The sequence below is a fragment of the Leucopleurus acutus genome (genome assembly GCF_964270905.1).
Source record: "Leucopleurus acutus genome assembly, chromosome: 10".
Classification (NCBI taxonomy): domain Eukaryota; kingdom Metazoa; phylum Chordata; class Mammalia; order Artiodactyla; family Delphinidae; genus Leucopleurus; species Leucopleurus acutus.
This window is the reverse complement of record NC_139153.1, coordinates 40,611,452-40,623,617: the sequence shown is the minus strand read 5'-3', so window position 1 is coordinate 40,623,617 and position 12,166 is coordinate 40,611,452. Positions and strand designations below refer to the sequence as shown.

Below are 12,166 nucleotides of genomic sequence, written 5' to 3'. Positions count from 1 at the left end.
AGTATTCAAGTCTTAAAATATTTTACCCTTTCACATTATTAAGAATATAAAACAAAAGACTGTTTATAGTTAGTTTTTGCTTTCTTGGCCTTTGATTCAGTGGATAAGTGATGGCTGTAGAATAGGTGACATAAACTTATGGAAAATGAAAATTACTACTAGTTACTAAAGATCCATATTCTATTAATAATGTTAAAAACAATTACGATAGAAGGATTTTGACAGTATCTCATTTTTTTGTTTATTTTGTTGACCTAACACCACCTTTATATAAACTGTCATCAAGACAATTTTCTGCTTTACTTTTAACTTAACCAAAAATAGAATCATCCACTGATGTACAATGACAGGCTTTATGCCAGAAAAAGCAAGATGTATTTAGTGAAATGAAGTAGAAAAACTCTCCCAAACACCCACTCATGTCTGCCATCAAGAATCACAGCAGTTTATTTGAAATACAGAATTCACTTGACTAGGACACAGTGAAATACAAGTCTCATTTTCCACATAAGGAGATCTTGAAAATCCCTATTAGGTCTAAAATCCCATCAATGCATAAATTTAATATATACTGAAAACACGAGGATCCCCTTTGATTTTTACAAATGAAGAAAGTAAATGAGATCATTATATATATAACTTTCAGGAACAAAGATGTTTAAAACTATCCTTACTTTTAAAAACTGGAACAAGTGACTACCCTCAAAGCACATCCAAGAATTAGACCTTACTTGTGAAAGTGTACTCCATAACTGGAAAATACAGTAAAAGGATGATGTGACTCTCATTTTATCCTGTTAAGGAAATTTTCTCTTTTTTAAAATATTTACTTATTTGGCTGCACCGGGTCTTAGTTGCGGCATGCAGGCTCTTAGCTGCAGCATGTGAACTCTTAGTTGTGGCATGCATGTGGGAACTAGTTCCCTGACCAGGAATCAAACCCAGGCCTCCTGCATTGGGAGCACAGAGGAGTCTTAACCACTGGACCATCAGGGAAGTCCCAAGGAAAGTTTCTGTTGGCTTACAAAGTATTAACAGTCAACAGATTCTTGTTCTGAAGACACAAAATCAATTTGCACATGTTGTGAAACAAATACTTCAGGCAGATTATTAAAAGTGCTCTAATTATAACTGTTTTTTTAAAACTCAGATATTCTGATTTAGATATAATATTACCACCTTTGCTAGTTTGCAGGAAAACATTACGCTCTGAGAGAGGCAGATCAGTAAGAATGGAGAGAGTGGATCACAAGAAATTAAATTTCCTGGGCTTCCCTGGGGGCACAGTGGTTGAGAATCTGCCTGCCAATGCAGGGGACATGGGTTCGAGCTCTGGTCTGGGAAGATCCCACATGCCGCGGAGCAACTGGGCCCGTGAGCCACAACTACTGAGCCTGCGCGTCTGGAGCCTGTGCTCCGCAACAAGAGAGGCCGCGACAGTGAGAGGCCCGCGCACCGCGATGAAGAGTGGCCCCCACCTTCCACAACTAGAGAAAGCCCTCGCACAGAAACGAAGACCCAACACAGCCAAAAATAAATAAATTTATTAAAAAAAAAAAAGAAATTAAATTTCCTAATATGGTAGCAAACTAAATAACAATGGTACTAACATAGCCATAGATAATATCTGTGCTAGAAAGCATAGCAACTGCAATCTCTCAGTAAAGAAAGGATTATCAAGGGAGCTGACATATTCAAGAGACAAAACTGTATAGATTTTCTGATTTTTACCTAGATCTGCTACAGTTCCTCCTTTAACAGGTGTATTTTCACTATCTTTCTTTGGGTTTACTAGAAAGAAAAAAAAAGAATTATGTTTTAGGGGGAAAGTTCAACTTGTTTTTAAGAAAACAGAATAGAAGATTAAAAAATACACGACTCTCACTGTATCTCCACCATCATTCAGTACTTACCCTTGTGTAAAACCTACTCACCTTCATGTAAAAACCGCAAGCCCAGCTGAGAAACATTAACACTTAATGTAACAGACAATATTCTGTAATTAATTAAACAAGCAGCAATCTTTTTCATCATAAAAGCAAACAATACAGAAATAACAATACAGAGAGAAAACTCTGAAAAGAACCTTTCAACCACTTTAGCAAAAGTATTTTTTGTGTTTTTCTGTGCACTTGTGGATTCCCATTTCTGTGCCATTCATTAAGACAGACAAATTGAGGGAGAACCAATACCTTTTATACATATATGTAGAATTCAAAACTGTGCTTATTTCCTTAGTACTCTACTTTTGTACTTAGGTTTCTACTTTTGTAACAGTGCGCCTGTGTGATCTTTCCATGTATTTTTAGTTACGTCTCTTTCGTTTTTAATAGACACTCTGTGTCCATGAGTGGATCATGAGGTAACTAGCCCTATATCAATGGAAACTTTTTTTCAATTTTTCATTACTGTGTAATCAACATTCTTTTATATTTATGCATGCATGTAATTACTTAATATGGATTATGAAATTAAAACTGTTATTGTACAGTTTTTTAAATTTAATAGATATAGCCAAATTGTGTTAAGTGCCTTCATCAATTTATACTTCCATCAATAGCATCTGAGAGTACTCACTTCCTCAGAACAGTTGTACTTTGGGGATCATCTACTTTCTAAGTTTTGGAAATCACACGGATGAAAAGTTACTTTAATGATTTACATATCCTTGGTTATGTCAGATTAAGCATCTTTTCATACATTTATTGATCCCAGGTTTTTTAATAAAATTACTAGTACATAATACTTTGTCCTTTATTCCATAAAGTTTAAGAATCTTTATACATATTTAGGGTTTTAATTCTTTGTTTTTTAAATGGGTAATGAATATTTTCTCTAAGACTAACACTTGTTTAAAGTACATTAGTATTTGGAAATTTACTTTTATAGTTTTGTTTTTATTTTATTTTTTTAAACTGATTATTTATTTTTTGGCTGTGTCGGGGGCCACACTGGGTCTTCGTTGCTGCGTGTGGGCTTTCTCTAGTTGCGGTGAGTGGGGGCTACTCTTCGTTGCAGTGTGCAGGCTTCTCATTGCGGTGGCTTCTCTTGTTGTGGAGCACAGCCTCTAGGCACGCAGGCTTCAGCCATTGTGGCATGCAGGCTCAGTAGTTGTGGCTCGCAGGCTCTAGAGTGCAGGCTCAGTAGTTGTGGCACGTGGGCTTAGCTGCTCCACGGCATGTGGGATCTTCCTGGACCAGGGCTTGAACCCGTGTCGCCTGCATTGGCAGGCGGATTCTTAACCACTGCATAACCAGGGAAGTCCCTACAGTTTTGTTCTTAAATTGAGCACTTTAATCCACCTGAAGTTTAAACTCTTATATACGATACAAAGAAAAATACTAAAATTTACAGGACTTGTGGAACAGTCTGATCTTTTCCCATTTATTTGTGTTGCTAAATTCATAATAATTTAAATTTATTCACAAATATAGATCTACATTTGAATTTCCCATTCTATTTTTTCTTTTTTTGGCTGCGTTGGGTCTTTGTTGCAGCATGCAGGATCTTTCATTGAGGGTGCAAAGGCTCTTCGTTGCAGCACGAGGGCTTCTCTCTTAGTTGTGGCGTGCTGGCTCCAGGGTGCGTGGGCTCTGTAGTTTGCAGCACTGGGGCTCTCTAGTTGAGGTGCACGGGCTCAGTTGCCCCACAGCACGTGGGACCTTAGTTCCCCAACCAGGGATAGAACCCGTGTCCCCGCATTGGAAGGCGGATTCTTTACCACTGGACGACCAGAGAAGTCCCTGAACTGGCCATTCTATTCCACTGATGAATGCAGCCATTCTTGAGTCTAAACCATACTACATTAATTATTATAGCTTCCCAGTTTTAGATGGTTATCTCTTAGGACTATCACCACCTTCATAGTTTTTATTTAAAATTATTCTTTTGATTGCCTTTGTGAATGTTCTCTTCTATATGACCTTTAAAATATATTTGTGTGGTTTTTACTGCCCAATTTTGTATAACACAGTGATTTTTAGAAACTCATATAACATTATAGATGACTATATTTTTCATTTCTTAAAAATACAAATGACTACTTAAAAAAGAACAAAAAAGAAAAATGTAGGGATTACAACACACATCAAAGTAAAATACATGAAAACATTACAAGACAGGAGAGGGCACAGGTTAGATTATATTATGGTAAATTTCATACATTTTTATCTCAACTAGACAACAATGATTCTAAATCGATTTGATAAATTAAGGATATATTATATACTGTAATCCCTAGAGCAACCACTAAGAAAAATATAGCTAAAAAGCAAATAGAGAACAAGAAAATCCATAGACAGGAAGTAGTATAGTGGTTGCCAACACATGGAGAAAGGGAATAATTTGGACTAACTCCTAATAAGTACAGGGTTTCTTTTCATAGGGGTGAAAACATCTGGAATTAAGACAGTGGTGATGACTGCACAACATAGTGAGTTTACTAAAAACCACTGGAGTGATTAAAATACACTTTAAAACGGTGACTTTTATGCTCTGTGAAGTTTAAAACTATGCTATATATAGGGATTTCCCTGGCGGTCCAGTGGTTAAGACTGCTCTTCCAATGCAGGGGGCATGGGTTCGATCCCTGGTTGGGAAACTGGGATCCCACATGCCACGCTGCATGGCCAAAAAAACCACAACAAAACAAAACCAGGCTATATATAAAAGAAACCATGTAAGTTCGAAAAGAAAAGAAAATAGCGAGGGGCTAGAATAGAACACTAAAAGCTAAAGAGGAAATGAGAGGGACAAATGGGAAAAAAACAGCATGATTGTAGACTTAAACCCAACCATATAGATAATTATGTTACATTTAAGTGGACTACATACTCCAATTAAAAACAGAAAATGTGTATATTGGGGGAAAGAACTAAGTCTCCACAAATTGATGTTTAAAAGCAATGCTTTACATAATTAGAGTGAAAGTAAAAGAATGCCAGAGAGGTACAAATTGAAAACATAAAATGTAAGAAAAAATTTATAGGACTGCTGAAGTCTTAAGTTCAGTGGGGACTAATAAAACATAGAAATTTAATGAAAAGGATGTGGTGAGATGAGGTTTTATTATTATCAGAGAACTTAGATTTCAAGACAAGCACTAACATGGCACCTAGAGACATGATACAAGCCTCAATTCATCAGAAGAACAACAATGATCTAGATGTATATGCCCTTAAACAGCAGAGCTTCAAAGTACAAGAAAATACAGGAAGAAAAAAATTTAACAGGAATAAAGGGACAGACAAATCCACAATCACAGTTAAAAAGGTCTAACATCTGCCTCCCAATAACTGATTTAAATAGGTTGAATTGTGCATAGATACATACTCCATTTTTCCATACGTATATTGATTCTGTTGGGATTTTAAAACCATTAACTTTAAAGCATTACTAAATTTTGAGAACTTTTTGACCACAGTGTGTTTTCCCGATAAATAGCAAAAGTATACCAAAAGACAGGAAAAGAGGGAATTTCACATACGTTAACCTTCAAGGGGTAATCTATTAATATTTGAAAGTTAAGAACTGGAGACACAGAGCAAGAAGTGAATCATCCCATGGCATCGCTGAGAATAATTAAATCACGTCTAACAAAAGTCACAGTCTAGGCAAAAGGATACAAACCATTTTTTGGAAGAACCACCTCCTCTATGTTGGGTACAGGTGTTGGGTCTTCCATGTCCTTGGTAAGATCTTCTTGCTCATCTTCCTCTTTCTGACTTCTCCGCTTCCCATAAAGACTAGCTTGGCTACAACATAAAAGATACAAAATCACAAACAAGACTGACGATAGCTAGTTACAGCAAACAATTTCAGAGGCTTTAACTACACTGTTAGAGAATCTACGTTCAGAATCACTTTAAAAGACAAACAGAAATCAAAAAAGTTAGATACATTCCCTAAATTACATCTAACCAGTCAAAAGGAAAAGAAAACTTTTAGGGCACAAGAAATGACCACAGAAATTCTGCAATACAAATTTGCAGACAGTACCCTAAAAGGTGCTTAGTGTAATAAAAAAACATCTGCTACAGAAATACAGCACATATTTTATCTCAGATCATAAAGAATCACTTACATAAGAAATTTTCTCAAAGATATATACAAATAACTGCTTTTTGGATTTCTTTGGTTTTCTGTATTTTCCTGGCTCTTTGTAACATCCAAACATCAGGAACTGCAAAGTAAAATCACTTAGGACAGTACTAACTTTTGTATTTTGTAAAAATTGTCATTGTTCTTTAACCACCTGAATTCAATCAAATCAACATTTATTTTTAAAACTAACATATGCCAGGGCTTCCCTGGTGGCGCAGCGGTTGAGAGTCCGCCTGCCAATGCAGGGGACACGGGTTCGTGCCCCGGTCCGGGAAGATCCCACATGCCGCGGAGCGGCTAGGCCCATGAGCCATGGCCGCTGAGCCTGCGCATCCGGAGCCTGTGCTCCACAACGGGAGAGGCCACAACGGTGAGAGGCCCGCGTACCGCAAAAAACAAAAACAAAAACAAAACTAACACATGCCAGAAAGCATATTAAAGTTCAAACAAGAATGGAATGACTCCTTACCTTGAGGAATTACAGGGAATTCAGGACAGAAATCATTAATTACCTCATATAATGTGATGTGTACCAATACAAAGAAATGAATACAAGGACCACAAAAATACAACTCAGACAAAGAGAACTGTAACAATTTACTAAAAGGTTGGCAATGTTTCAGGATGATGAGTAAAAGCATAAAAGCTTAAAAAAAAAATTCCCCGTTTTGGGGTAGTAATCTAGAATACACCGACAAGGGAGGCAGAATGGAGAAAGAGCTTGCTGAGTCCTCACACTGCTGAGAGAACGCTCCAAGTTCTCTTTTTAGAGGGATAACATGTTGACATAGGTTAGAATAAGGTATACAGAGTAAAAAAATTTGTTTAATAAAAATTACATGACAATTTTTTTTTAAGCCTATGAAACTAAAGGTGGCAAGGAGGTAAAATACTTCAAAATGAAGAAAAGATGCAGGGAAGATGAATAAAACAAATGTTAGGAAAACAGGTTTCAAGATGTTTTAGTTAAATAGACTATTCTAAGGGGAGACTTAAATGAGCAAAGTCCTGCTCATTAGAAGGCAGATGCATTCAATTAAAGGACGCGCATACATCTATTTTGGGAAACTAAATTTGGTGGGTATTATACTCAGAGTAGAGGCTAAATGCCACCACTGTGAGCATCCCAGACAACACATTTTGATTCTGTGACCACTCATGTCCTGGCAGCCCATCTTAGCCCATAAAGGGGAGAGTAGCACATCGATTTCAGGCCGGGAAACATTTGGAAAAGTTGTTATGATATTCTTTACAAGGATCTCAGGTAGCTCTGAAATCTCTGAACATCAACAATAAGTTTCAGAATGCAAGTTTAAGAGATAAGGTTACCCTCAATAATCCCCAAGAAAAACCTATTTTGTTCTTTTAATTTTTATGTCACAGTACATGTGACTCGATAAAATAACAAAAATCTTTTTATAACTGTAACTGACTCATTAATATTATTTATAAAACTAAATAAGAGTTTCTTAACTTCCCTAAAAGCTTCTACGCATGGTTAAAAACGCTTAAGTAACCTTACCCTTCAAGAAATAACGTGATTCAAGGCATGTTCTGGGCAACAAAAGGCAAATTTGGCTAGAGAAGAATGTCACAAAAGGAAGCTGATGGAGAGAAGATGACTGCACTGTAAAGATCTACTTGACAACAGCCAGAAAGTCGACAAATTTACTACCACATGAAAAGAATAAATTTTGCAAACTGTCATTTTCTAAAACTAAACTATAATCTCTGAAAAAATGCTCAAAATATATTTTGAGGGACTTCCCTGGTGGCCCAGTGGTTAAGATTTCGCCTTCCAATGCAGGGGGTGTGGGTTCGATCCTTAGTAGGGGAGCTAGGATCCCACGTGCCTCCCCACCAAAAAAAACAAAGACATAAAACAGAAGCAATATTGTAACAAATCCAATAAAGACTTTAAAAATGGTCCACATCAAAAAAAAAGTCTAAAATATGTTTTGAGCTAGACAACCCTGAAATTATTAACTATCTACTTAGTACATAATCATAAAATTATTATTTACTGTCTACCATTTATAGGCATCTACTTCAGGCCAGGCACTGTGCAAGGTCTTTAAAGTCTCACTTAATCCTCACAACAACCTATTCAATAGAAACCAAAATCTCTACTCAAGCAAGATTCACTAAGTACAAACGTGACTTACTGAATAAGGCACTACACTGCTGCAATTTGCAGAATATGGAGCAGACAGAGGTTCAACTCCTCTATAAGTCATTTGGATCATGTAGGGGACAGGTGGTAAAACTGGAGAAAGACAGTAACTCGTGAATATAATTTCTTAAATTCCTTACCAACCACACTTCTCAATACAAACATTGATACAGAAAAAACGTTCTATTCAGAGATAGAAATGTATAAAATTGACATAAGATGCCCATAAGATAACATCCCATAACAAGACGAGCTATCAAAGCAAAGACTTCCAACCAAGTCAAAGTAAGACAAACGTCCAATGTAAATGTAAAAATCTGCAAAGTTCTTTAGTCTGTTTCAGTGCCTTCTGAATCATGCTGCAGTTCTTACCCTTTCTTCCCGCTCTTCTTCCGGGATTCTGTGGGTGTGGGAGGTGGAGGGGAAGGTGAATGTTTCCTCTTTCGAGCATTAGCTGATGCTTTTCTATCTCTTCTCTCTGGACTTCTGACTGGCTAGGAAGAAGTAAATGGAAGTAAATATCAGCTAGCTTTGCTGACTCCTCAGTTTCTACAAACCCTTGTCCAAAGGTGAGTTTTCACAAAGATAATACCAAACACAAGTGCACAGAGGAAATGAAAGGCACAACATTAAGCATCCTCGACCATAAGCAGTCAGGAGACTTTCCCTGACCTTCCAGGTGATGCACCATCAATGGATATATTAGAACCATCCCACAGGTATTCAAACTATGCTACAAAACAGACATGCCCAAACCCCTCACAACTAAAAACTGTTCCTGCTCAAATTCTGTGTTCCCAGGTGGGAAAAGCATTTTCAATAACCACTGGAAAAATATGAAACACATGCTATTAAATTAATGAAATACAAAGACTGGCTGAATGATCTTGTGAAAATGTACCAGAAACTACTCCTAGTTCATCATTAAAAGGAATATAAGAGAAAATGACTCAAAAGAGGTAAAATTTTACAAGACTGCATCTTATGATTTAAAAGTCAACCCACAGGGGCTTCCCTGGTGGCGCAGTGGTTGGGAGTCTGCCTGCCGATGCAGGGGACACGGGTTCGTGCCCCGGTCCGGGAAGATCCCACATGCCGTGGAGCGGCTGGGCCCGTGAGCCATGGCCGCTGAGCCTGTGCGTCCGGAGCCTGTGTTCCGCAACGGGAGAGGCCACAACAGTGAGGCCCGCGTACCGCAAAAACAAAACAAAACAAAAAAAAGTCAACCCACAGGTGTAAAACTATCCCTATCTGCAGATGACATGATCTTATATATGGATAACCCCAAGGAATCCACAAAAAAACTATTAGAGCTAATAAACAAGTTCAGCATAGTTGCAGGCCATACATCAATATACAAAAGTCAGCCTGTAGATGATAAATTTAATACCAATTTAATAAAACAGACCATAATAAAGAAAATACACCTAAAATGATCCACAGTATTGCATCTGAGGTTGAAAAACGAATCAGAGATTAAAACATCAATTAGACATTAATGAATGGGACTTCTCTGGTGGCGCCGTGGTTAAGAATCCGCCTGCCAATGCAGGGAACACGGGTTTGAGCTCTGGTCCAGGAAGATCCCACATGCCGCGGAACAATTAAGCCCGTGTGCCACAACTACTGAGCCCGTGTGCTCCAACTACTGAAGCCAGCGCACCTAGAGCCTGTGCTCCACAACAAGAGAAGCCACCACAATGAGAAGCCTGTGCGCCGCAACGAAGCATAGCCCCCACTCGCCGCAATGAGAGAAAGCCCACACGCAGCAACGAAGACCCAACGCAGGCAAAAAAAAAAATATCCAAAGCAAATAGGGATGAACTAAAAATAAAAAGATATGAAAAAGACTCAGTTTTTAAATATTTTTCTTAAAGATAAAGAATATATGGTGTGTGACAGACTTTTAGTAAGAAAGTCTTGGGGCTGAAAATAGGTATGAAAGAACTACACTTTCTAAATTATTGGTTAAAAGTATATGCCTCAAAGATTTTTTTCAAAAAACTAAAAAACAAAACCAAAGCAAAAATCTTAAGTGTCCCCAATGAAAAAAGACTTCCGGAATCACAGGTATCTACCTGAAGCTGTCATAACCCAACACTAACACATCTAAGCCTTCTCAGTCTCAAGTCTTCCTCTAGTGACACACCTACCTCCCAACTTGTGACTTATAACAAAACATGGATAAATATTTAAATGATTGGGCTTCTTAAAGGATTAAAGAGTATTAAATGTCAAGTCCCCCTACCTGAAAAAAGGACTGAACTGTAACTATGAGACCTTTAAGGCCTATACTTTATACTAACTACTATATGTTCCTTAACAAAGCTATTAAAAAATATTAAAACTAAATCAGTTTTCCCTTGGAAAATGAAGAGCTAAGTTAAATTACCCCATGATGACATTTGGCTCACAAAATTAATACTCAGATCTAGAGAACAAAATCAGTTGTACTACCTTGCACACTGCATGGGCCACTTTAAATCTTAATGACCCTCTGAGATTCTCATGCCCCTTTTTGGGGGATGCCAGCTCCTGAGATGGTTGTTATGGCCATTTAGTAACTTTTATATATACTTGATGGCTGACAGTTTATTAATGAAGATTTGATAACATTCAGGCCAAGAAAGAAGAAAACACCAAGTGAGAAAAATGGTGCCAAACCAAATACCTCTTCATTCTTTGTTGAAATTCGCTGACGAAAACTCACGGGCTTCCTGTTCTCATCCACCTCATAATCCTCCTCATTCATCCATTCATTGAAAACATCAGTGTCCAAAATCCATTTTGCATGAACCTAAAGTCACATCAAAGCATGAATATCTACATAAATAATAAATCACTACAGTTTTTAAAGTATTCAAAATGAAAGTAGCTGATTTATTACACTCAAAGCCTCAACTGCATAGAACAGTTTAAAAATACGACTATTAGTGACATATGAGTGGCAACTTTACCACTTCAATTTTCATTCCATGTCTTTTACTGAGTAAACAGTAAAAAAGCATGACTGGTTTTGAGTAGGCTTTGATAACCAAGACCCTGAAATTGGATAATCATGTCATCTTTTTTCTTTATTTCAGTTTTATTTAGGTGTAAATGAAAAATAAAACTGTAAGATATTTAAGGTGTATGTTGTGATTTGATATACATACACATTGTGAAAGGATTCACCCCCCCCAGCAAATTAATACATCCATCCCCTCACATATTTATCTTGTGTGCGTGTGCACGCGTGTGCACACGAGAACACTTAAGTCTACTCTCTTAGCAAATTTCAACTTTACAGTACAGTGTTATCAACTTTTGTCACATTTGACATTAGCTCCTCAGACCTAATTTATCTTATAGCTGAAAACTGGTACCCTTTTACCAACCGTTTCCTATTTCTCCTACCCCCCAATCCCTGGCAACCACTTTTCTACAGTTTCTAGGAGTTTGACTTTTTTTTTTTCTTTAAAGATTCCACATATAAGTGACACCATGCAGTACTTGTATTTCTCTACCTGGCTTATTTCACTAATCGTGGCATCTTCATCTTCACAAAAATCAGTGACAGAAACATTCAAAGGCAAAAGGCCAAAGTAAATCATTGCTTTAGGCATAAAGAATGTCTCTAGGTTTATACATTCAATAACATTCTAAGAAATGATGAAAGAGGACATTTACTGACATGTTGCCCAGCCCTGTCAAGTACACATGGTGCTCTAAAGAGGCCTTTCAGGGACAGCCACGGTTGGGACAGGGTGGAGAAGTGAGAGTCAGATTTGGGGTTCTTCCCAGTCCTATACATGGCCACTTCTTTTTTTTTTTTTTTTGGTTAACGTTTCTAAGAATAAAAGGAAGGGTTCTCTGGATGTCATATAGATACACATGTAGATACGGATATAT

At 37.4% G+C, this 12,166-nt stretch overlaps 1 protein-coding gene across 3 annotated transcripts in view; it reads right to left on the bottom strand.

Moving 5' to 3' along the window:
• The window catches only part of SMARCC1 (SWI/SNF related BAF chromatin remodeling complex subunit C1), a gene marked incomplete at its 5' end in the record, with an annotated part of 178,823 nt that overhangs the window by 102,542 nt on the left and 64,115 nt on the right, over window positions 1-12,166 (bottom strand). For all 3 annotated transcript variants that reach the window (XM_082847256.1, XM_082847255.1, XM_082847257.1), the window contains 4 exons: window positions 1,732-1,791; window positions 5,629-5,753; window positions 8,648-8,769; window positions 10,947-11,072. In XM_082847256.1, coding sequence (XP_082703382.1) covers window positions 1,732-1,791; window positions 5,629-5,753; window positions 8,648-8,769; window positions 10,947-11,072 — 433 coding nt within the window. The remainder of the gene's footprint in view (window positions 1-1,731; window positions 1,792-5,628; window positions 5,754-8,647; window positions 8,770-10,946; window positions 11,073-12,166) is intronic.